This window comes from Sceloporus occidentalis, unplaced genomic scaffold (genome assembly GCF_023333645.1).
Source record: "Sceloporus occidentalis isolate IW3139 unplaced genomic scaffold, rSceOcc1.0.p SCAF_4, whole genome shotgun sequence".
Lineage (NCBI taxonomy): Eukaryota > Metazoa > Chordata > Lepidosauria > Squamata > Phrynosomatidae > Sceloporus > Sceloporus occidentalis.
The window spans coordinates 100,298,069-100,325,242 of NW_028316984.1; the positions used below are offsets into that span (position 1 = coordinate 100,298,069).

The 27,174-nt window shown below is 40.6% G+C and overlaps 2 protein-coding genes across 3 annotated transcripts in view; one reads left to right on the forward strand and one right to left on the reverse strand.

The window, feature by feature from the left end:
• The window catches only part of NUCB2 (nucleobindin 2), a 55,839-nt gene extending 32,671 nt beyond the window's left edge, over nucleotides 1-23,168 (reverse strand). The window contains exons 1-3 of one of the 2 annotated variants that reach the window (XM_089521069.1): nucleotides 22,881-23,168; nucleotides 3,597-3,740; nucleotides 696-803 (exon numbers count right to left, since the gene is read on the reverse strand). In XM_089521069.1, coding sequence (XP_089377195.1) covers nucleotides 696-803; nucleotides 3,597-3,740; nucleotides 22,881-22,901 — 273 coding nt within the window. In that variant the 5' untranslated portion in view covers nucleotides 22,902-23,168. Of the gene's footprint in view, nucleotides 1-695; nucleotides 804-3,596; nucleotides 3,741-22,485; nucleotides 22,522-22,880 lie in introns of those variants that run through there. The other variant, XM_089521070.1, reaches the window with a different exon arrangement.
• Nucleotides 23,169-23,213: 45 nt separating this feature from the next.
• PIK3C2A (phosphatidylinositol-4-phosphate 3-kinase catalytic subunit type 2 alpha) overlaps nucleotides 23,214-27,174 on the forward strand; it is a 94,307-nt gene continuing 90,346 nt past the window's right edge. Inside the window, exon 1 of the mRNA XM_089521065.1 lies at nucleotides 23,214-23,268. The gene's annotated coding sequence lies outside the window, so the exon portion shown is untranslated. The remainder of the gene's footprint in view (nucleotides 23,269-27,174) is intronic.

Here is a 27,174-nt window from a genome sequence, read left to right on the forward strand (position 1 = left end):
GGAAAGAGTGGAGCCAATGCAGAACAGTACCTCCAAGACCCATCCCAAAGAAGCTATTCAGAAGGATACCATGTTTGATGGTATCAAAAGCCACTGAGAGGTTCAGCAAAACCAACAGAGACACGCTCCCCCTGTCTAGTTCCCTGAGTAGGTCATCCACCAAGGCAACCAAAGCTGTTTCTGTCCCATAATCAGACCTGAAACCAGATTGACATGGATCTAGATACTCCATCTCATCTTAGAACGCCTGGAGTTGGGAAGCCATTTCACTCTTCAGCAACTTGTCCAGAAATGGAAGGTTGGAGATTGGCCTGTAATTATGTAGTACAATAGGATTCAGGGAAGGTTTTTTTTTTTTTCAAAAGAGGTTTTACCACAGTCTCCTCCAGGCCTGTTGGGACCCTGCCTTGTTCTAAAGAGGCATTAATTACTTCCCTTACCCACTCCACCAATCCTGCTCTGCCCTGTTTAATAAGCCAGGAAGGGCAAGGGTGTAGTATACATGTAGTGGCTGTCACCTTTCCAAGGACCCTGTCCACATCCTGCACAAATTGAAAAGTATCCAACAATACTGGACAAGCAGGAACCAAGGTTATATCCACCTATCAGCAAGAACCTAGCAGCATATTCTAATAATGACGGTATCACTATACTTTACATTTCCATTTATTAAGGCCTGCTGTCATTTTACATACCTTTATTTCTTCTATGTCTGCTGTCTGGAGTTTCTCTCTGAAATGTTTGTCTGTCTCAAGAACATCTATCACTTGTCTGAGGTAAGCATCATAATAAAGCCCAGTATCCTTCAAAAAAATAAATATCATTTCAGTAAAGAAGAAAGAGAGGAACAATGTGTTTCTTTCTCAAATAGATGTTTAAAATTAATTGAGAACCTTAACTCTGATGAGACTCTAAATCCTAACAACTGCTCTCTGTTGTTATTCAAGGATGAAAATCAAAAATGTATTCACAGTGCAAGCATTAAGCACAAATACACACATCTTATGGGAAGTTCACTTCTATTTGAACTGCCTTCCTTATTTAACTGGCCTCTTTAAAGAAGCTGTTACTAAACACAGCACAGAAGAGGAATACAACAGACCTATATAGTAGTAAGAAATATATGATACTTTACATACAATTTCCCTTCCTCTGTTTCTTGCTCCCTTAGAGAAATCAGCTAATTTTAAGACTCAAACCGAATGAGATAATGGGAGATTAGTGGTGATATCTTTCATTCCCCCCCCCCCCCATAACAGGAGGGATCAAAGAGAAAAGGGAGTCTAATTTTAGGAAGGACCATAAACCCCTATCCCCTGTAATACAGGTACTTTATCACATAGATTTTTTTAGAAAATGAAAAAAAAATTTCTCTTAGTTATTCCAAACATATCTTTAGTATCTACCATATATAAAACTGATAAAACATATACTATTTTTTGTTTTAACAGAATTTAAAACTATATTTCATACTTTCTCCCTAGCAAGATTGAAATTTTATTTAAGCCTAAATTAACTTATTTCAAAATCACAAACATCAAAAAAGAAAATACACAAATTAAGCAAATTATCCTTTCTAACTTTTCAGTATAACTATGGTCTTTATGTCATTTCTTAATCCTCTTCTGCCTTAACATATGGATTTTTGGATGTTTTCCTCCTTGGGCAACTGCAGCATTAGAGGAGGGCAAAACTTAGATTGAAGATTTATATAGTGAATTAGATGGGACTCCTTCACTAGGGTTGCCATAACCCGGTTGCAACCGGGTTTTTCCCGGTTTTGGCGGCACCTGCCCGGTCACGGCACGGGTGCAGCCAAAAACCGGGAGAAGCCCGGTTGCAGCGGGGTTGCTGGGCAACCCTGGGGCCTCGCTGCCCTCCTCCTCCTCCACTGCGCATGGCCGCGCGGAGGAAAAGGAGGGCAGCGAGGCCTGGGGCGGAGGAGGCTGCAGGGAGGCGGCGCCTCTTGGGCGCAGCCGCGCCAACCTCCCCGCCTCCCTGCAGCCTCCTCGCCTCCTTCCTGGCCTCCGCGGGGGCCTGGAACGAGGCTAGGCCGCGGCAATCACCGCCGGCCTGCTCGCCCCCTTCCTGGCCTCCGCGGGGGCCAGGAACGAGGATAGGCCGCGGCAATCACCGCCGGCCTGCTCGCCCCCTTCCTGGTCCCTGCGGGGGCCAGGAACAAGGCAAGGCCCCGATCCTGGCCTCCGATCGCCAAGGCCTGGGGCCCAGGCGGGGAGGGAAAGCCTCCTTAAGTGGAGGCTTTCCCTCGCCGCTTGGCCTCCGCTCCCCGCCGCGATCGCCAGGGAAAATGTAGGACAGAATTTTCAAATGTAGGACACAGTTTGTGTGTCCTACATTTGAAAATTTTGTCCTACATTTTTCCCGGTTTGGAGGTCCGGCGCTATGGCAACCCTATCCTTCACGCTTATTAAAGATTGAGCTCCCCGTAAATTGACCTACACTCACAGACGACATGCAACAAAACGAGAGCATCACACAGGCTGAAGTTGAAACTGGGGGGGGGGGGGGGGAGATTGTTGTTTTTAAGCTATGATTCAAGGTACCTCCACTAACATGGCAGAGGCCATGCTGCCTAGATAATTCTGGAATTGTAGTACAAAATAACTTTTTCAAACTTAGGTTCAAGCCTATCTACCTTGGAGGACATCAGGAGTCAGCTGAGAGTGATCAGCCTCTGAAATTAATAATTAGTGACTGCTTGGCATCTGGAAAATAACACAGTCTACCAGTCTCTTGCATTATTTAAACTGTATTTTATTTTAACTTATATTGTGAGATGCCTTGGCCCCATGCTGGGAGAAAAGCAGGTTATAAATTAATTGAACAAATAGATCAAATACAAAAGGATTTCAATACAGAGCATCAGTGCTATATATGGCACCATCCTCATCATTATAATTATTAGCATCACCATTCTCATAAAACATCACCACCTTTATTTATATCCCAATGTTTCATTCAAAATAAGGAATCAATGTACCTTATGAATTAAAACAAATATAAGATATAAAAAAACATTAAAGTGGAATAAAAGTATTAATAACTTTAAAAACAACTAAAAATAAAATGCAATTTAAAAGCAGTACAATTATAAATGGTAGCATTTTATATTTCCTTTAAAAACATTCAGTTTTCAAAAACCTGTCAGAATAAAAAAGTATTTTGCCTACCAACAGAAGGACTAAGAAGAGGATATTCTATCCTCCCTAGCAAGGATGTTCCAGAGCTTAACGGCAGCTGCTGAGAAGGCCCTTATCATGCATATCCACTGGACAAGGCTGTATAACAGAAGGGCCCTTCCTGAGGATCTCAGCAGCTGGGCAGGTTCTTATGGGGAAATACAGTCCAGCAGACAGTCTGGATCTAAGCTTTCAAGCACTCTGAATTGTGCTTTAAAACAAACTAATAGTAAGAGGAACTATAGTATCAAGGGAGTTGCATAGTCCCTGGAAACATACAAACAGTATTATTGCATATATCTTCTAATTTAAAATACTATCAGTTCCGAGTTAATGGTATTATATGTGATTATGATGTTGGCAAAAAAAAGGTCATTATTTAATTAATTGACTTACCAGATTATCTACTTTTGCGCTTTCTACATGTTCTTCCTCTTTGACTTTTGTCTTGTCTACATCTATAGGTACCGCTTCCAGTGTTATTACAAGATAGGTGAGCAGCAAAACACACTGTTGTAATAAAACAGTCCTCCATTTTACCTGATGTAAGATAGAAGAGTTTATCTCTAAGCATCATTGTAATAAAACAATCCTCCATCTTACCTGAAATAATATAGCAAAATTTATCTCTAAGCATTCTTCCTATGTTGTACTTTTAATTCACCAAAGATTTGTATTCCATCACATCACAGTTGGATCCATAACAAATGTAAGAAAGTTATGAAGGTGTGGAATCCCAGATGCTTGGCTTATGTCGACTTAGAAACAGCCAGAGTAGGAATGGGGAATCTGTAGCTGGCAGGTTGAAGCACCAGCCAGAGAGCACTCAACCAACCAATATTTCAGTAGGCTTCACAGCTCAAAACAAAGATGACTTCAACAGGGGACCCAATGAAGGTTCCAATCCTAGATATCATCCAGTCTCCAGATGAGTTGCGGGGGGGGGGGGAGATGGAATCGAGCCCACTGTCTCCCAGAGGGACCACACCTCAATTAACAATGTATTTATAATATTATATGCATCTAAACACACATAATATGAGACACCAATGGCACCAATGGCAATAGTCTTTTGGCTAATGTTTATTATTCCCAATACAATCACAAGTGCTGGACCTAAGAGCTTTCAAGTACTAATATTGTAGCACAATATTAGTTTGTCGCAAAGTAATAATAATAATAATAATAATAATAATAATAATATAATAATAATATATTTATATTTTCCCACCTCTCCCAGGTGGATCGAGGCGGGATTACAGTCCGTTAAAACCCATACATCAATAATAAAATACATAGAAAATACATCAATAAAAATTAATACAATTAATCTTAAAACTAACTCATCATCAAGTGGAAATGGAGTAGATTTGTACAATGGTCTGGAGGTGTTTCTTACACAAGGTCAGGTGGGTAAGAGATCTGTCTTAAGTGCCTTCTAAAACGGCTCCAAGAAGGTAATGAGAAGGATCTCTTCCGGGAGATTGTTCCACAATTTCAGAGCAGCTGCTGTGAAGGATCTCTGGGAAGTCGATGTGAGCCTGATTAATTGATGTTCTAACATGTTCTTACCAGTTATTCTAAGTGTGCATGTAGGGCTTTAAGGGAAATAACCAACACCTTGTATTGCACCCAGAATCTAACTGGCTGCCAGTGAAGAGATTTTTTTTAAAATTATTTTTTAAGTTTTCAGCGTTTAAGATAGGTGTTATATGGTCAAACCTGGATGAACTGGTGACCAGTCTGGCTGTCGCGGTTTGAACCAGTTGAAGCTTCCGAACTTAGTAAAAGGGCAGCCCCATGTAGACCATGTTACAGAAATCAAGATGAGAGATTACCAGTGCATGTACCACTGCTTCTAGGTCCTTTTGGTCCAGGTAGGGGCAGAGTTGGAGTATCAACCGAAGTTGGTACCAAGCACTCCTGGCTGTTGCATCCACTTGAGATGACATTTGTAGCGATCAGTCCAGGAGTACTCCCAAACTACAAACTTCGTCCTTTAGGGGAAGTGTGACCCCATCCAGGACTGGTTGGCAAATCTCCATCCCTGGACTTAAGGCACCTATTGCAAGTACCTCCGTTTTCTCTGGATTCAGCTTGAGTTTGTTTTCCCTCATCCAGCCCATTACCAACTCAAGGCAGGCATCCAGAGGAGAGATGCCATCTTTAGTCACTGCAGCAGTTGGAGACATAGAGAAATAAATTTGGGTGTCATCAGCGTACTGATAACACCACGCCCCATGTCTCGAGATTATCTCTCCCAGTGGCTTCATGTAAATATTAAACAGAATGGGGGATAGGATGGCACCCTGAAGGAAGCCAGATGTCAGCCCTCTTTTAGAAGAGCAGCTGTCCCCCAGCATCACCATCTGGAATCTGCCCGAGAGGTAGGAATGGAGCCACTGGAGTGCAGTACCCCCAATACCTAACTTCCTCGGGCGTTCCAGAAGGATACCATGGTCTATGGTATCGAAGAAGTAAGAGTGGGCAACTTGTGCCCCTAGGCCCACATGTGTTTATTGGCCTAATTTCAAGTTTGGTTCAGAGTTCTGCAAGAGTGAGGTGGGGGAGGGCAGAGAAAACAAGAACAATGGGGTGGGCCCACACATCTCAAAAAAAAAAAAAAAAGAAGAAGGACTGAAAAGAGAATGCTAAGGCAATGTCAAGGAGGCAATCCCATGTCAAAACCTTAGGCTTAATATTAATCTGGAATTTGCAAAGTTACAGAAAAAAGAGGAACCATGATGTTAAGAGGAAGTACTATATCCTGAGGGGACATAAAATCAGTGACAGCATGTCTAATCTACAGCCCTTTCAAACCAAAATATTTAAGTCAGACCCATTTTATAGGGCAGTCATCAAAAAGGTAGTACTGACACAACAGGTGGTGAAGAAGCACACTGTGAAACTTGATTAGCCAACTCAGTCTTCAGTTGGAATAAATCTATTAAATCCAAGCATGCTGGCTTAACCAGAGGGTGGATTCAGCTATCCCTGATCCTACTGAGCAGCCAGAAGGGAGAAGCACACTATATCTATGCTGTGGAGTGGGGGGAACCATGGAAAAGAAGCAGGATCAAAAATCTTACTTTTTGACACATGCAGACAGATTTTTGTCAGCAATCTGAGTAATTTTGTACCAATAAAAACTACTGAAGTTTATAGACACCAATTATTCAAGCTAATTATTTAAATTCAACATTTCATCATTTATAATAAAGGCATAAAACAATCTCAGAAATGAAATCTTGGCAAACCCAGTATCATCAGTGGTTCATGATACTGTCTTGGCTAAAAAAATACTAATGGAAGACAGAGTAAGACATCACTGTTGCTATGGATTAAGAAATCAAAACCACTTCTAAATATCGTATCAGGCCTAAATCATAATAACCAGTCTGAAAGATATGCAAATTTGTTCTTATTTTATAGGAAACAAATTTAATGTGCAAGATAATTATCTCAGTTGCAAATGCACTTCTACATAAGTGTTACTGAACTCAATATCAAAATACTTTTAACTGTATACAGTGGGCCCTGCTGTGGCTTGTTTAAAGGACCCCTCTGTGGATACCAAAATCCATGGATACTCAAGTCCCATTATGTACCATGGGGTAGTAAAATGATGTCCCATAAATAAAATGGCAAAACCAAGGTTTGCTTTTTGGATTTTTTAAAAAGTGTTTTAAAGCCATGGACAGTTGAATCCATAGGTGCAGAATCCATAGATTTAGAGCATATACTACATGATAGCGACCATTGAAAATGCTGCTGTGTCATTTCTATATGTATATATGTAAAATACCTGAGCCAGCTGTCTGAAAATGCAACAAATTCAGTAGTAGGAGTATTAACAGGATGAATGGTAGGACTACACATAAGAAAGAGTAATCAAGCTGGAAGTACAAGGAAGTGAAGGCATCAGCTGAGAGATCACTACTTCTTTGCTACACTAATGTACTTTGGTACTTTTGTCAGCACACTGCCATTGCCTACTTCTTCTACTATCAGTGCTCCACAAACAATTGCAGTGGCAGCACTCATCACCTATAGCAGCTAAGAACAAGGACAATACCAGAGAACAATGGAAGGTGAGGTTCAGAGCAGAGAAGATGGAACTCCTACTCACAACCCCAAAGTATGGCTTGGTAAAGATATAATTGATTCCAGTTCATCTAGAATTGAATTCATGTTTCTTGACATTACCAGATGCAAAAGAAGAGATCACCTGCCTCTTTAAAAATTGGCCAAGGTACATTCCGACAATCATGTAGGAGTCAGGAAAGCTTTCCTGCTTAAATTGTGGAGTTCTGCCTTCTCAGATCCTTGAGTTTAGAGTAAGCTATCCAATAAACTATAGTAGAGGGGAGTTGTCCATATTTTGTAGTTTGAATCCATGGATCATTATTTTTCCATAGGAGAAGTAAACTGAGAAACAAAATTTGTTTATTGAAATCAGAAAAATTTTACCAGCAAAGCATAAGTAAATATTAAAGCTTCAGGATTAAAAAGGACTTTTCAGCAGGGACTTTTCCACTCTTTCAATTTAAAGTATTATGCAGTTCATTGTGAGCTGATCTACTCCCTCCTCTCATACAAATACAAAAGAGCTCACTTTTTGGAGTAAGGAGCTACCGTGGCAAATGTATTCCTGGATGCAGAGGTAGCATGCCCCAAGACCTCTGTATGTAGCAATATGTCTAACAGCTACTGGATGAGTCAGACTTTGAACTTATAGAAGGATCAATGTGAGTCACAGCTCTGCTGTGCAATACATAATCATGGTAGTGAATCCAGCTGACGCACAGTTCAATGATTCAATGATGACAGCAAGGAAAAGAATGAAGTGTATGTTTTTATGTCCCCCCCCCCCCGCCGTCCACACTTTCAGCATAGAAAATATTAGCCATGAAATAGAAGTACAGTGTCTTGCAGAAGTATTCACCTCCATTTCATTAGTCCACACTTTGTTGTGTTAATAACCTGGAACTGAAATGAATTTAATTGGCATAGTTAATTCTATTTTAATTGTCACTTTTGTAGGTTTTTAATTGTACTGTGTTTTTAGACTGTAGGGCACTCTGAATCCCAATTCTAGGGGAAAGAACAACAACAACAACAACAACCACACAAAATACTCAACAATATGAAGGTGCAAAATAGTTTTGTTGTTACTCTTGTTAATGTGCCATGAAACTGGCTTTGATTTATGGTGACTATGAATGGAAGACTTCAAAAAGTTGTATGCCTTGAAGTCATTTCTGATTTATGGCAACCTTAAAATAAACCTGTCATAGGGTTTTCTGAGGCCAAGAGTGTGTGACCTGCCCAATGTCACCAAGCAGGGATTCAAACCACTACAATAGTCATAGGCCAACATTCAAACAACTACAACATAATGGCTCCGCCAATGTTGTTCTTGTTGTGTGCTTCAAAACATCTCCAATTTATGGCAAGCCTAAATTGTTTCTGAGACCGGAAAGCATTTGACAGTGGCAGTGCCATTCTGGTAGACCAAGAGTGGGGCTGGCATCTATTCATTGTTTTTCAACTTCAGCCTCCTTTTCACCATGTCCAATTCAGTGGGGATAAACTTGATGTCTTGTTGGCTCTGCTTAACCTGCATCCTTCTCTTGAGAGTGCCACTGGCCTCCACCTTGGAAAGGTCATTATGCCAGGTTTTCTTGGCAAGTTTCTCCAGAGGGGGTTTTGTCATTGCCTTCCTCTGGGGCTGAGTGTGACCCAGTGGGTTTACATGGCTGAGCTGGGATTTGAACTCTGATCTCCAAAGTCATAATCCAATGTTCAAACCACTGGCTATCCTCCAACAGACCCTGCTATTAGGAGCCCTGGTGGCGCAGTGGTTAAATGCCTGCACTGCAGCCATTCACTCAAAACCACAAGGTTGCGAGTTCAAGACCAGCAAAAGGGCCCAAGCTCGACTCAGGCTTGCATCCTTCCGAGGTCGCTAAAATGAGTACCCAGACTGTTGGGGGCAAATTAGCTTACTTGCTAATTAGCTTACTTGCTGTTCACCGCTATGATCTTTGGAATAGCGGTATATAAATAAAACAAATTAATTAATTAATTAATTAATTATTAATAGTCCTACTCAGATCCTACAAACTCAGAGCAAGAGGTGGTCTTAAATTACTGTAATCAATCCATCTCTTTTCCTTTATTGCTTTCCATTTTATTAAGCATTACTGTGTTTTTCAATGAGCTGACATCTAATGATGGGCCCAAAGTATTGCTTCAGTAGTCATTTTGGCTCTGAGAGATTCAGGCAGTCTATGGCAAGGGTAGGCAACCTGCGGCCCGCGGGCCAGATGCGGCCCAGCGAGGCCTTGGGACCGGCCCCAGCCCGGTCCTGTCGCCGATTGCCGCCGGGGCCTTTGGCCTCTCGCGCACAGGGGCAATTTGTCTATAGAAGCCTCAGAAACATGCATTTATATTAACATTTTTTTTAAAAAATCAGCAAATTTTTTCACCTGTCCTCCACTCTTTAAAAAAAAGTGCCCACCATTTGAAAATTTTGTCCTACATTTGTCCCGGTTTATTTATTTATTTAATTTTTTAAAAAATTATTTAATTATTTATTTTTTGGCTTCGGCCCCCCAGTTGTCTGAGGGACAGCAACCCGGCCCCCGGCTCAAAAAGGTTGCCTACCCCTGGTCTATGGTATCCATAGATATTCCTCCAGCACATTTCAAATGAGTTTCCTGTCAGCTTTTTTTCTGTCCAGCTTCCATACAAATAGGAAAAACTATTGTATGGAATAGATGACTCTGATTCAATGAGATATCATTATATTTTAGGATCTTATGTAGTTCTTTCATAGCTGCTTTTCCTAGTTTTCATCCTTTTCTGACTTCTTGATAACTATCGCCATTTTGACTGGCGACTGAGACAAGGGAACAGAAGATCTTTAGCAATTTTGATGGTTTCATTACTCACTTTAAAGTTATATAAATTTTCTGTGGTTATTATTTTTGTTTTCTTCATATTCAGCTATAACCCACTTTCGCAAGATCTTCCTTAACATTAATCAGTAGTCATTCTTAGTCTTTGCTATTTGCTGCCAGTAGTACTGTCTCATCTGTACTGCAGCACAAAAATTAAGCAAACAAAAATAAACTGGCACTTGCTGGCTGGAAAGGGATTTACCTCAAAATCAATACTTGCTAGAAGCACCTTTGGCCACAATTACAGCTGCAATTCCAAAGAAACTTTGAAATGAATTGTTTTAACAATGGATTCGTTCTAATTGTGGTTTTGCAGAGTGTTTGGGTGATAAGTTGTTCCACAGACAGTTACTCTCATTTCAGCTACATATCTGTTCAGCTACTTCAGAGTTACCAATGGCCTCTTGGCTGTTTCTTTAATGGTTTTTGCTGAGTTTTGGTGGACAGACTTCTTTGAACTGTGTTCTCTCAATTTGTAATAATGGGTTTAATTATTTAATATGTTTTTTAAATAACCTAATCATTACTGCAGAAATGTGGTGACTTCCAGAAACAGGTTTCTTTAATCTAAGATTATGTGATACTGGAAATGTACACAGATGGATTCAATTCAATGACTTGTAGGATCTCTGGAGGAAATTACTTGCACCAGAACTTATTTAGGCATGCACAGCAAATTGGAGGGGGGGGGGGGGAGATGAATATTTGTGAAAATAACAAGTACTATTTTGTACCTTCAGTGTTGAGTATACTGTATACATCAAGTCGTAACAATTCAAATTAAATCCATTTGAATTGTGAGTTATGTCCAGGATCTCTTGCACCATTTAGCTGCTTAAGTAAGTAACATGGATGTGGCTTGGTTCCAATACAATATGGGTATGGATCCAGACCAATCTGACAAGGAGTGCAGTTAGGAGCAGCAGCACTGTTCTGGGGAGGGAGTCAGATGGGCTAATTCTAAGTAGCATGGAGGGGCTGGCCCTCCTAGGTTTAGACAGGTTGGTTGGTACACATGGGAGTCACTACTGGGGGCACAGATGAACAACCTTCTTGGTATGTGAAAAAGCTGGGTTGGATAATCTTGGTAAGCTGAGACCATGGGCATACATAGGAAAGCTTGGCCAGATTGGTGCAGGGTGCACACCTTTTATGACTGGCTGCTTCCCAAAGCAGCTACTCACTGTGCTTCTTTTCTGAATCCACAACCAGTCCTATTGTTTTGGGGATCAGCCACAACCAATGTCCTACAGCAGAACCATCCCCAAGACAACAGATGTTTCTATGAGGAGGTAAAATGTGGAGGAGACCCCTGAGACCTGTGTCCTACTATGGAACCCACTGGGGCCTGTGCTGATCTCAGGGAATCTGTTGTTTCCCCTAATTGTGTTTTAAGGACCTAATAGGGAGCATCAATTCATCACTTGCCTATATTCTGGCAAAAGACTATACGGACTCACTTGGTGAACCTGGAGCAGCTTACTGCTATGAAGATAGGACATTTTGACAGATCGGTCACAGGCATCCCAAGTTAAAGTGTACTAGTGCTGGAAAACTAGAGAATAGCTGACAGTCGCACTAAATGTAGGTAAATAAAAGGTCAGACATGAAACAAAGTAATGGGCATAAAAATTAGACACTTACATTATCTGCTTCTCATTTCACTTCACTGTTAAACTGTATCAGGTATATAATAACCCACTCCTTCAATATAAATACTTAATTAGTGTCTCAAAACAGATTTTTTCAAAGAATTACATAGGAGACTGGCAGCAGGAGTGAGAAAAAACACACCTACTGTTTGCAGGTGCAGTTTCTCTCACTCCTGCCTGCCAAGCAGTATCTGCCCAAATTACCTCATCTCTGAAACTACTAAAGGTAGCCCTGTCCCTCCTTTGCGGAACAGACTTCTCCTCTTTGTGTTTGGCTATTTCAAGAATAGCTCAGCAAGAGCTAAAGAAAAGAGTCAGGATTACCACTGTACAAAATGGTTAGGGTTCTTGTGGCACTCCAGGTGTTTTTGTAATACAACTCCCATCAGCACAATAAATGGTTAGTGATGACAGGAACATTGTTCAGAGGGCCACAAATGGCCCACCCAAATACATAGCATGGTACAGAACACCAACTTAAATCTACTTTATTTACATACAGAATATCAATACCATAGTGAGTGATCAGAAGGAAGGAAGAGACACCTTTCATCCAAATTATTCTCAACACTATACAAACAAAAATGATCTAAATTCTAGTCCTCACACTAAGATAAACTAAACACTCTTTAAATGAAAACAAATGTACATTATTTATTGGAAATGAGTCCTAAGAAAGGCTATTACACCACAAGATGCATTAAAGAACTGTCACCTAGATTTAAAAGACTGGAAATATGCATATTTATTTAATGTCCATATCGATCCGAAGGCTGCATCCACCTGAAAAGCAGCTTTGGGCAAAGTGAACATATCATACAAGCTTATGCTGTCCATATCTGGTTTGAATATAAATTCTCTAATTATCTAATATACATTGAAGGAAAAATTTTACAGAGAATCGGTTAGCTCACTATGCACACAGAATCACTTGATTCTCTATAGTTGACAACCTCCAGCTGAAAGTGTATACTGGTTCCCTTTTTACAGCCCTTTCAAATATGCATTTAGAGCACCATATGCAGAGTTTTGACATCATTTTCGATTTTATCTGCAATGCTGAAAAGCCAATTCAAGATTCTGGACATTCAGGTAAACTACACTATGAGTTTATGACCATAATAGATGCTAATAGGTTTGGCTCAACAATGTGAACTGGTCAGACCTAACAAACAGAAAGTGCCTTACTCAATGATTATGTGACAGCTCTCCTAAAAATGTCGTACTACAAGAATAAGTGAGCCAACATGAAGTAGTGTTTGAGCATTGGACTATGACTCTGGAGACCATGTAAACCCACTGGCTGACCTTGGCCAAGTCACACTTCTTCAGTCTCAGAGGATGCCAATGGCAAACCTCCTGTTAAGAAACTTGCCAAGAAAATCCTGTGTTGGAGTTGCCATAAATCAGAAATTACTTGAAGGCACACAAGAACATACTACAGATGTAAGAAACTGTGGCTTTCCAGATGTTGTTGAACTACAACTTCCATCAGCCCAATCCAGCACAGTCAATAGTGAGGGATACTGGGAGTTGCAATTTCCCCCCCGGTGTTTAAATACTTCTGTGATCCCCCTCGCCACTTCTCTTTCTTGGCTAAACTGAACTAAATACTGTTGAGCTCATACCAGCTGAAGGAGCCAAAAATCTTTCATCCTGAAGCTCTAGACTCATAGGTAACCTCTATTACCTATGCCTCTATATCCCTCTATTACCCTCACTGTTTCATCTTACAGCTGCTTCTAGAGGACTAGGTAAAATCTTAAAAGGACAATACATAAATAGGATGTGAAATGGATTTTAAAATTAACATGAAAATCTTTGGTCCCTAGAGGCCTGAACAATAATACTGATTTCCTCCCACTCTTCTAAAAAATTTCAGCATTCTTAAGTGACCCTTTTTCCTTTAGCCTAGATCCTTCTACACCTCATTCAATGTTATTAGTATTTTTTCTACCATCTACTTACTACTTATAAAAAACAGTCAGGCTTTGTTCACATATTTGTCCAATAAAAAGTTCCTGGTTCAGAAGTTTATAAAGTTTGAGTCTAAGCAGGTATGTAGAGGCTGTAGACAATGTATAAAAATAAGTGGGATATCATGCATTTATGTGTTGTCCTTTTGTGATTTTATATAGCTTCCTGAAGAAAGCTTTAAGAGTACGCATGGGCAGAAACATACTTGAGACAACAACTAAATTCTAAGCATCTTGAAACGTATGTCTTGTTTCTCCTTAAAAATACTCCTTAATAAAAACTATCGCTTCATCTTTCAAAGTTTTCTGTAATATTACCCAGGATAGGATATGTAAACTGTCATACATTAATGAAGAATACCTAACCAATACAATACTTATCTAGCATAGATCAGATTTTTTACAGCTTGTATTACTATGGATAGGGTATAAACAAATTTCATTTGGTGAGCTTAATTTTTTCCTAAAGCAGTAAGATTTACTATGTTGAAACCAGTTTGGTTTTATAACTTCCTCCTTGTAAGACAAAGTCTATATTTTAAAAAATAGAAATGGCACAAAACCACATTTAACCATCACACTTAAAATACAGTATGAACTGAATCACTCCATTTCCAAACATGTTATAGACATTTTAATACATTCTCTCAATTCAGCTTTTAACTCCTACTGCATTCATTCTCCTTTTTTCTTACTAAGAAATCACAAAACTGAGAGGGTTCCAGTTGATCTCTTAACATCACATCTGATTTCAGGGTATCCTTTTCCTAATGTGATCTGGGCATCTCACTCTCTAATCATCATTAAAAATATACAAAGAGATTCTATAAGATTCCCTTTTTGGAATAATATTCTGTTACTGAATGACTGAAATAACTAGAATGCTCTTCTTGTGCTTAGCCTAAATCTCAAACAGTTACAAACACTGTTTCTTGCCAAAATTTGTAACAGAAATAGTGAACAATTGTTCTTGCTCTTTATTACATGTGCTTCACATAGCTGGGCACACTCAAAATATCATATCCTTATTATTCTGTCCTCCACATAATTGTTACCAGGTATGTCACAGAACACATGAATGAATTCATGGATGAATTTGTTATCTGGCAAATTGGAGTAAAACCCCCACATTCACAGAGAACTCTTTAAAAGGGAAATTTTGTTGAACATATATTGCAATTAAGATATACATAAATGTTTCATTGAGGAATAGTAAATATTACAGTCCATATAAAATAGAAGACAGTTGCTTTAGAATGAGGAGATACTAACAAATTAAGCTGTCTGAAGCTGTAGCAGTTATTAAGAGGAGGAACAGGTAAAAGAAAGACAATATACTGTAATACTTTCCCTAATACACACCAGAGAAAAGGGGTGCTGTTTGGGGGACTTTGAAAAAGAGAATGCCTAAACAAGTTTTTTTGGACAACATTCTTGATTCTGGGAGTATGACATAATGATTTCAGCTAGAAAGCGTTAAGCTTAGTTTTAGCAGGAGAAGGCCCATGATTTTCAGCAAGGGGCCTCCAGAAAAGAGCAGCTATGCAGCTCAAGTTCTTGCTTCAAGTAGACCCCATCTCATAGAATTGTTCTGAATTTAGAATTCTTTTTAAAGAATCTCATCAGAATTTCTTTAGAACAATGGGATTTCTTAAGACAAAAGACCTCTTATCTGGATTTCCTGAGCGATCTCACCCAATGTTTGCTTTAACAAAACGTGGTAATGTTTCAGAGGATTATCTACTTAAGAAAAACATCACAGATTAGTCAATCATGTCAGTATTAGTCAATTAGTTAATCATCTCAAAGATGACATTTTCTATCAGGGCTATTTCCTTTCTATAATGCATCATTTGTCAACTGCAGGACCACATGTTAGAAAAGACAGAATTTTGAGGAGGGGATTCAGTATTCGATTGTTTAAACAAGGAACTTAAACTTGATAATGGTAGATAATACAGTTCAGTAGGGTGCTAGCTAAAGATTTGATCAGGACAGGCCTTTTCAGCTATGCTCTGTTAGACCAGAAGTCAAAAATGGTTCCATCTTTGAACATACACTGTACATCTTGGTAGGGATGTTGTACAAATATGGTCATTGGGCTACATAATTACATCATTAAAAAAATGCTGCAAGTCTCACAGTGCAAGACCTCATCAAAACGTTGCTCTTTCAACATTCAACAGTCAAAATGTGGCCTGTGGGTTGCCTTTGAAGTTTCCTCATTTTTAACACTGTTTTTGAACACTGCAGTTTCCAACAACAGTGGTAATTTAAGAACATATACATTTTACTTGGTGCAAGTGTACCTGGCTGTTTTTCTAACAAGCTAACATACAGCATTTGGCTCTTCCCACGTCCCCATTTAATCATCAACCTAACCTATCATCAAATTTGTTTTATTTTTTAAACTGCAAGGTAAGTGCCTGCTGTGAAGAATCTGCATGGCACTTTGCAGATAAAATTGCTCAGATCTGCTCTCACGTGGATGTTGCAGTTGATACAATTCTGATGGATGTAACCTTGGCTCCTGCTTGCCCTGTGCTACTGGATATTTTCAATTTGTGTAGCCCAAGAATGTGGACAGGATCCTTGTAGAGGTGAGAGCCAGCACATATGTGCTACACTCTTGCCCTTCCCAGCCCATTAAACTGTCCAGAGCGGGACTGGCTGAGTGGGTGAAGAGGGTAGTCAATGCCGCCTTACAATAAGGCACAGTTCCAAGTTGCCTAAAGGAGGCAATGGTTAGACCTTTGTTGAAAAAGCTAGAAACTGTCCCTGAATCCCCCTATAATAAAAAGTCCCTGAATCCCTCTATAACAGATAATTATTGGCCAGTGTCTAACATTATTCTCAAACAAGGTATGGGAGCATGTGGCAGCCTACCAGCTCTAGGGGGTCTTGGATGAAATAATTACCTAGATTCATTTCAATCTGGTTTCAGGCCTTGTTATGGAAAAGAGACAGCTGTGGTCACCTTGATGGATGATCTATAAGACAGAGGCACTCCTGGTCAGTCAAAAGGCAAATAATAGGGATTCAGCCTGTGTTACATGGGGTTAAATGTATGTATGCACCTCCAAGTCACCTATCAACTTATAGTTTATACTTCCCTTGAAGATGTAGGTTTGCAGTCTGGTTGTACTCCTGATTTTGACTTTGAGCCTGAAGGCCCAGGTTTCTGCAGTGGCTAGGAGTCCTTTCACACATTTAAAGCTTGTGTGTCCACTATGCATGTTCCTTTAAACACTGGATCTGATCAGGGTGGTACATGCCTTGGTTACATCCTGTTTGGACTATTGTAGTGTACTCTACATGGGGCTGCATTTTAAAAGTGCAGCCCCATGAAACTTCAGCTGGTACAAAGAAATGCAGTCAGAGTGTTAACTGGGGCAGGTTACAGAGACCATACTACATCCATGTCACAATAGATCCACATGCTGCCAGTTTGTTTCCAGGCACTAGTAAAAGTGCTGGTTATGACCTATAAAACCCTATATGGCTTAAGTCCAGGCTATCTGGCAGACCAGATCCTCCTATATAAGCCTATCAAGGCACTGAGATCATCAGGAGAGGCCCTTCTCTATTGCATGAGAGTCACAAGCACAGTTCATGGGGATGTGAGATAGGGCCTCCTTGGTAGCTTTCCCTAGATTTTGGGACTCCCTTCCAAAAGGAAACCAGAATGGCTTCCTTTATGCTGTCCTTCCATCAACAGGTAAATCCCTTTTTATTGTGACAGGCTTTTGAAACAGAAGGTTTTTGAAGAACTAAGGGTACTGTATTGTTTTAAACTAAGTTATTTTTAATAGCTTTTTATCTTTTTAATTGCATTTTTTCTTTTAAGTGTAGGTTTGAATTGTTTTAATACTGTGAATAATGTAATTTCATTTTGATATTAATTGTATGTTTTTAGCTACACTGTTCTTTAAAAATTGTAAGCATTCTTGAGTCCCAATTTTGGGAGAAAGGCGGCATACCAATAAAACTATTAACAACAACAACAGCAGCATCGAATCTTTTTAGAAGGTTGTTAATTAAAACAGTAGCGACATGGCCTAAATTTATTCAGATAGCTTCATGGCTGAAGGAAGATTTAAATCCAGAACTCTACAGTGCAACATACAATCCACTGGAGCATACTTACTCCAGTACATGAAAATGATTTGCTTCCACCATCAGTGGGCAACTTCTATAATTGTAGCAGTGATTATAAGGGAGGGAAATAGGGTGCCATGGCCATGTGGCTATGTATACTGCAATTTACTGGACTGGGATAAATTCAAAAGGGAGAACTGTATGTGGACAGTTCTCCCAAACTTGCCTCGGTGTGTGTATACAGTACAACTCTATGGGTTGTGGACCGGTGGATTGGAATAACCCAAGGGTAAACTGGATTTTCCTGTCAGTGCAAATTTGCCCAAAGGCAGAGAAGGGATAAATACAGGCAAATGTGGTTACACATATTTCCCTCTAGAATAGATCAAAGAAAATAATAGTACCACTCTATTCTGCTTTGGTCAAACCTCACCTGGAACACTGTGTCCAGTTCTGGGCACTGCTATTCATAAAGGATGTTGAGAAACTGGAGCATGTCCAGAGGAGGGCGAAAGATTGGGAAATCAGTCTTGTGAGGAGCTGTTTAGGAACTGGGTATGTTTTTCCTAGAGAAGAGAAAGTTAGGTGATGTGATAGCTTTGTTTAAACATTTGAGGGGATATCACATTGAGGATGGTGCAAGCTTGTTTTCTGCTGCTCTAGAGAATAGGACAAGGAACAATGGATGCAAGCTACAGAAAAAGATTCCACCTCAACATTAGGAAGAACTTCCTGACAGTAAGAGCTATTCAGCAGTAGAACACACTCCTTCCTCGGAGAGTGGTGGAGTCTCCTTCTTTGGAGGTCTTTAAACAGAGGCTGGACAGCCATCTGTCAGGGATGCTTTGATTGTTCATTCCTTCATGGCAGGGGGTTGGACTGGATGGCCCTTGGGGTCTCTTCCAACATAGAATCATATGATTCTGTGATTGTAACATAGGTCAGAGCTGGGAATGAAGATTAATAGATACACCAAAGGCCACAAAAAAGGTGTGAAGACATATTTCAAGGAAAAGAGACATAATATAAATTTTCATGGAAGGATACATTTTCAGGGAAAGAGTGCTATCATTATCCTTCTCTATTTTTTTAAAAAAACTACTTTTGAGTATTTCCAACAAATATGTCATTTTCTTTAAAGTTCCAGTCATAGAGGAAGGAAAGGAAGACCTGCAGGCAGGTACGAGAAAGCACCATTTTGCCTTTACGCAAGACTCTGGGCGCCGCTTGCTTACAAGTGAAATTTGAGCACAGATCTATCAGTAAGGAAGGCAGGTGAGTACACACCTTGTTTAGAGACAACATGGTTCAAACTGAGCCCCCCCCCCCCCCCCCCAAGAATTTGGAACTAATGTGTCACCAGTGTAGTTACTGGTAACACATTGCTTTGGAAATATAACTCAATTACACCCTCACTGCAAAAAAGAAAAGAGTAATTTAACAAGTAGACATTGCTCTGTGAGTGTGTGTATGATGAATTCCTCTTAGTTGGTGAAGTTTCTTTTAGAAAGTGGAATGTTTCAAATTGTATGTCACCTGGTTGTGAATCTTAAGAGTGTTTTTTAAGCAACAAAAAGCAAAAGGAAAACAAGCAGTAGGATAATCAATTACTAATTTTTTACAAAAAGGTTAATGTTGACAAATAAAGGGAGTCTGTAGTAAGCTTCAGAATAAATTACTTTTAAAAATTAATTTCCAAGTTGTAGTTCTTTCAAAGACTAACTTTTAAGCAACTTTTTTCAGTTTACAAACATTTAAATATGTTTTATGGAAAAGGAACTAACTGACAAAATGTGGATACAGTGACATTACACTGTGATGTATCATTTACTAAAGCCTATGTACTGATATTTTCCATTTTGCACTTACATAGTACTTACATAGTAAATTTCCAATGCAAAAGAATCCTGATAATTTGATTACCCAAAATCACTAAAGTATTACATATATTCACACTGGTTAGCCTAATTCGTAAGATTTAAAACTACTAAACCAGACTTTATATTAAAGAGATAGGCACTTCTTGAATGACAAGTAGTAAAATCCTATCTATACATGTCGAGGAAGTACCATGTCCCAATATGGGGACTCATTGTCAGTATGTTGAGAATGACACTCTATGGGAATTATAAATAATTAGAAGAGGAATATGTTTCTTCATATTTTAATTGGGATTTTGTCATCTGTTATTAAATGCAAAGGAGAAATGCATAGAATTATTATACAAATACAGTAATAGGAAACTAATATACAAGGCAACACAGAAGAGGCAAAATCCAAGGATAGTGCCATTAAGACTCAATGAAATGAATGAGACTTGTTAGTTACAAATAATTTAAACTCCATTGATTTGAATGGGTCTACTCTATGAAGCATTAATATTGTATTTAGTCCCAAATCTTTCTTTGTATTCAATTGATAAGCATGAGAATATTCTACTGAACTCATCTTCCAGAGATAGGAAATCATCTTCACTATGATTGTGGTTATTTTCCCCTTTTTGGTTTGCTGCAAGGCAGCATATTGAGAAAGATAGCAAGATAACATAAATGCTTTAATCTGTCCATATTCTTTGTGGAATGCAATTAAAATTTCCAGTTATCAGTTAAGCCTATATAACTTTAAAGAGTAGCTCACCAACCACAGATGGAAGACATTTCCCACACATTAAGCAACCTGTTAAATTCAGTGATGGTCCATTTTAGTGTAACAATACTGTTTGCATGACAATTCATTACACTATTTTCAAATAAATGTTTTAGTAACTATCCAAATCAGATCATTTGATCTTCTAATTGTTATTCTATAAAACCATGATCACTCATGTTCCCTTTAATCCTAAGTGTGACAGAATTTGCCACAGATAAGACTTAAGGCATGCATGTTACCTGTAAATAAGCCTTTGAAATCAATTCAGAGTGCACCTATAAGGTAGAAATAAAGCCGTCTGACACCACTTTCACTGGCATGGCTGCATCCTACAGAATCCTGGGATTTCTAGTTTTATGAGGCACCAGCACTCTTTAGCAGAGAACGCTCAAGACCTTATCCCAGGAATCCAGACTGGAGCTACAGCACCTAAAGTGGTATCAAACCACATTGTTTCTACAGTTCATCCTCAGTCAAGGTTTTAAAAGAAAATGACTAAGAAAGTTTTCTTCTTTTTCCAAGTAATAAACTTGAAAAGAATCAGCAGCAGTTTACTGTTCTGACTCAATGTGTTACAACTATACTATCTCACTGGATTTTGCAGACCATTGTTGCAACAGCACAACAGTTATATTCTTCTATGTAAAGGTGAGCATCCCACATGTCTACATGAGGATGCTCTTTTCACCCACAGATTACTCAAGGCCCATTTCCTGTGAGCCCATTAACGTTGATGTGGTTGACATATTAGGAACACCTTGCATAAGGCATGAAAGGCCAGGCTGTGAAACTTTCAAACGTACAATACCAACCACGCTTGAATCACAATATAACGAGGGAGCTCACACCTACATTGTGTTCCCTGTATGCCCACCTCAGCAAGTAATATGAGGAGCACCTGACAGCTGTTTCAAATATGTTTGCATCCCAAAACAAGAGTAGCTGCTCTGGCCAATGTATGCTTGAGAAAGTTCAACACACAATGGTCTTTGTTAATTCTAATACTGTGCTATGGCTGATAAAGAAACCTCAGAATTGTACTGGTATTGGAGACTCTTTTTGTTCTTGTTATTTTGAGGGAAGTCCCTTTTCCCCAGGTACCGTAAATGTCATCACAAGGAAGTTGCCCACTGGCATTCATTTGGCTATTCACAAAGGAACTTTGTATTGTATCCTAGCATGAGTCTTCCAGATGCTAACTTGTTAGACCAGTTCCACCTCCATCAATTTAACCAAATCAAGACTTCTCTTGCCTTGGCAACCCCATTTTCCCCAGTGCTCAAGATGAAACCTGCATGATAATGATGGTCACACTACCCCATCATGACAACCTCTTAACTGAAAAGCAAACAAATCCCATATCCCTTTGGTCCACCTTTTTTGTGGTGTAGTGGTTTGAGTGTTGGATTACAACTCTGGAGATCAGGGTTCGATTTCCCGCTTGAGCATAAAAAACCACTGGGTGACCTCAGGCAAGTCACACATCGCAGCCTTGGAGGATAGCAATGGCAAACCCCCTCTGAAAAAACTTGCCAAGAAAACCCTATGATCAGTTGTCCCACGTCAAAAATTGACTTGGAGGCACACAACAACAACAACCACCAGGGGTCAAAGATGCTGTTAGAATAACCTGTGGAGCAAACAAGAAACTTGGGGTGACACCTAACCACCCAGCATCTGAGCCAGCAAACCAGGCCTAGGACAGCTTGGTGCCCAGACCTCTTTCCTCAGTGAGCCCCACAGGTGCTTCAAGAGCCCTTTGCAGCTTGGTTTTCCAGACTAACACAGCGGGTGCATCTACGCTGTAGGAATAATGCAGTTTGGCACCCCTTTAACTGCCATGGCTCCATCTAACAGAACCCTGGGACTTATAGACTATCCACCTTATACCTTTTAAGTTCCTTGTCTCCATCCTACAGAACCATGGGACTTGTACAGGACTCACCTTATACTTTTTAACTGCCATGGCTCCATCCTGAGGAACCCTGGGACTTGTAGATTATCCACCTGCTGCCCTTTAACTGCCATGGATCCATCCTAGAGGACCCTGGGACATGTAGACTACCCACTTTCTACCTTTTAAGTTCCTTGGCTCCATCCTACAGAACCCTGGGACTTGCAGTTTGGTGAGGCACCAGCACACTCTTTGTCAAAACTACAGATCCCAGGGGATACCACAGGATGGAGCTGCTGCAGCACTTTAAAGTGGTGTCAAAGTACACTGTCAGTGCAGTGCAGACGCACCCCAATGTCCCTGGATTGTCAACCCACACACACACAGACATGGCTGAGAGGGGCTGCTGGGTGGGCTGCCTTTGGATCCCAGGGCCCCCTCCTTACCTTCCTCTGGCAATGGTTCATAGCTATGATCACTGAAAGGCAGAGCAATCCTGGTGGCCTCTGCTGGGGAGCCTTCCTCCTGCTGCTGACAGTCCTGGAGGGGGAGCTTGCATAGAGAGCCTCCAACAGCAGCACAATAGCCCTGGTCCTTGCTCTGCTTCGCTTTCCTTCTTTGCTGCCACAATCTCCCCGCCCCCTCCTTTTAGGGAAAAAAAACCCTAGTCCCCGTTCCCATAGTAACAGGTCCCGCCTCCAGGGGCGCGTGGATTGGAGGAGCCTGCCCTCCTTCGGGGCATCGCGTAGGGTTAGGATTGGGCCGCCGCGAGGCAGCCAAGGTAGGCTGCGCCTGCCAGGGGAATGGGGACGAAGGTGCGTTGCGCGCGCTAAGGTACGTGGCGCTAACAGGGAGTGGGCGGGGCCTGTTTTGTTTTACCTCAGAGAGGAGGAAGAGGAGGGAAGCATGGAGATGAGGAGGAAGGCCTGGCAGAAGCCTGGCTGTTCCCCTCCCTGCCGCCTTTGCCCTAATAATTCAGTGGTTTCCCAACTTCATGGCTTTTCACTCCTGCTCCCAGAATCCCTAATTTGTTAGCCAACATGGCTGGGGATTCTGGGAGTGGAAGCCCCAAAAGAGTTTGGGAACCACTGGATTATTAGGACAAAGGAAACGCTGTCCCTCACTGTTTTTAAGTTATTTTTTCCTTCCTTGTTACAAAGCCACACTGCAGAAATAATCCAGTTTGAGACCGCTTTAACTGCCTTGGCTCAATGCCAGGGAATTCTGGGAACTGGCTTTGTGAGACCTTTAGCTTCCTCTGCCAGAGAACTCTGGTGCCACAATAAGCTACAATTCCCAGGATTCGCTGTCACTAAACCAGGGCAGTTAAAGGGTCCCAAAGTGGGTTATTTCTGCAGTCTGTTGTGGCCCCAAAGTTCTCTGGCAGAGAAGGCTGAATGTCTCACAAAACTGCAGTTCCCAGGATCCCTCAGCACTTATCCAGGGTCCAACTGCATTACTTCCGCAGTGTGTTTTGGACCCTTGGGCATCTTGCTGTTGGGTCCCTTATAGAACAGCTGGGTTTCCCCAGACATACAAAGTACAGTAACATCCAAAATCCACAAAACAGACCATGTGTGTCCTCGCCACAAAGAAGGACAAGGCACAGCAAAATGTAGGACATTACTAAATAAAACTTTAAAAAACACTCACATAAATATAAATTGCTTCTGAGTCCTGTTCGAAATGTAGGACATTCTGGAATTCCTCCAGGTCCTGGAAAAGGAGGACAGCTGGTCACCCTGCAAAACAGGGATACCTCTATGGGAACAACCAAAATGTACCAAATACAGTTTTGGAAGCTGGAGCTGGGTGCCCCTGGGCAAGTCACACTCTCTCAGCCTCAGGGGAGGCAATGGCAAACCTCCTCTGAACAAATCCTGCCATGAAAAACCCCATGTAGTGTCCTTTAGGGTCACCATAAATTGGGAATGATTTGAAGGCACACAACAACAACAACAACAACGAGGTCACTTAAACCCCCTGGGTGCCTCTGGGCAAGTCACACTCTCTCAGCTTCATAGATGGCAAAGGCAAACCCCTTCTGAAGAAACATGCCAAGAAAACCCCATGATAGCATCACCTTAGGGTCACCATAAGTCAGAAGCAACTTGAAGGTACACAACAACAACAAGAACAACAAACAAGGTCACTAAGGGGACTACAGGTTGAGCCTCCCTTGTCTGAAAAGCTTAGGACCAGAAGTGTTTTGGTTTGGGGGGATACTTGCACATCCATAATGAAATATCTTGGAGAGGGGACCCAAGCCTAAACATGAAATTCATTTACGTTTCCTATACACCTTGTACACATAGTCTGAAAACAATTTTATATGTTATATTATTAACCACCCCGCCCCACTGTTTGCCATCTCACTTGATGAGCTGGAGGGGGGGGGGGGATTAAAAGCTTGGCACATTTTTGTGACTTTATAGTTAATCCTAATAAAGGTATCGCAAAACTTTTTTCTTGCAACATGCTTTTATATGGTTACCTGTCAGGAAACTCCTCCAGGTGTCAGATCTTTCATAAGAGGAATGTCTTTTTAAAAGATCGTGAATAACATTATTCCAAGGTAAGTCCAGCCATCTTCAAAGGTGCTCACATTTGGTGCACATAGGATGGCTTTTGTGAGCAACAGGTTTGCATGAGGGTATGGCCATTGAATTCAGCTGTGCTTAATTCTGAGTAGACATGCATAGGTTTGTCCTGTTAATCATGACATCTGATAAACATTTTAAAACAAATTACCAGTAATATTTGTTTTCTTTGCAATTGTTCCTTATGACAGAAGAATTATTAGGTATTGTCAGAGGAAAGAGAACAAAGCAAAAGACCTACTAAGTGTTATACCTGAACTAATACAAAGTCCAAAAATCAATGGAAGTAGACCTCTTGCTGAGAATGGGAGTGTGATGTACTTTGATGTGCAAACATTCTCTTAAAGATAGTTTTTTGTGGGTTTTTCGGGCTATGTGTCCATGTTTGAGAAGAGTTTATTCCTGATGTTTCGCCAGCATCTGTGGATGGCATCTTCAGAGAATGCTTGCCTGGAAAGGAGTTGGGTATGTATATACTGTGTGACCCTGGGTAAGGAGGAGTGATACCCATGTTAATCTGAGTATTGTTCTGTTGTTGATGGCCTCCTCAGGGTAGGAGGAAATGCAAAAGAGGATTAGTGTCTGCTAATTGGTGATTATTGTCTGCTGGGAAAGCCCCTGACCCTAAGTGGTTTCTCATGTGCATTTGCTGAGTCCTGGTTTTGGTGTTCTTCAGGACTGGTAGCCTAAGTTTATTTACTTTGAGGGTTTCTTCCTCTTTCCTGTTGAAGTTGCCCAAGTGTTTGTGGATTTCAGTGGCATCCCTGTCCATCCTGACAGGGTAGTTGTTGACATGGTCCAGAATTTCAGTGTTTTCAAACAGCATTTTGTGCTCAGGATGGTTTATAATGTGTTCTGCTGCTGATTTTTCTGGCTGACCCAGTCTGCAGTGTCTCTCATGTTCCTTGGTTCGTGTTTGGACACTGCGTTTGGTGGTCCCTATGCAGACTTGTCCACAGCTTCAAGGTATGCAGTAAACTCCTGCACAACCTCCAAATGGTTTACAAACCAACCAAGAAAATCCAGCAAATGCTGCACTCAGCAAAGGAGAGGAGAGACCCTCTCACAGCCGCATCATTAGATTCACCGTCACTCTTCCAAAATGATTTATTTTATCATTATTACCATTTTACTGGTTTAATGTTGGATAGTTAAACTGAGCTTCAATTTGTTGTTTTTTGTGTGCCTTCAAGTCTTCTGACTTACAGCAGCCCCATCACAGGGTTTTCTTGGCAAGATTTGTTCAGAGGAGATTTGCCATTGCCTTCCCTTGAGGCTGAGATAGTGTGACTTACCTAAGGTCACCCAGTGGGTTTCCTGGCTGAGCTGGGAATCATACCCTGGTCTCGAGAGTCATAGGCTAACATTCAAGCCACTACGCCATGCTGGCTCAGAGCGTTGATACTCCACCCCAAATTCTTAATACATACCATAGTCTGTCACAATTTGTAAATCAGTTTTGAAACTTGGAAACAAGTTCAATCAGTCATTGATATTGCCAGTTAAACTATCTGATACCTGCAAATATGTAGGCCAGGTCTCTTAAAAACAAAAAATACTTGTCAATTGCATATGCATATATTTTTCTCACACATCAATAATAAACAGTTCAACACCCCATTATTACAAAAATTCCCAGACACTTCATAGAATTTACTAACAAAACCTATGGTATAGCCATCTACATTTCAGCATGCATGCTTATGTGTAAATATCCCTAGAACAGGTTAGTACACAGTCTTTTAGGGCAGATAACATCTAGCTCTGCCTTTGTATTACTGAATCAGGTGACTGAGTTACTTTATTCATTGAATTACAGCTTGGTAAAATGTATCCCAAAACATCATATCACCTCTTAACCTCCTCTTCTCCAGGCTAAACATCCCCAGCTCCCTAAGTCGTTCCTCATGGGGCATGGTTTCCAGACCCTTCACCATTTTAGTCACCCTCCTTTGGACACACTCCAGTTTTTCAACATCCTTTTTAAATTGTGGTGCCCAGAACTGGCATATATCACATTAGAGGAAAAGCAAATAAATATACCTCTGCGTAGGAGTGATAGTATTGGCCCCTATAACATTGTTCCCAGAGTAGGTGTGGGGACAGAAGTGGCATTTGGGTTTTTGGCTGGGGTTTGTCC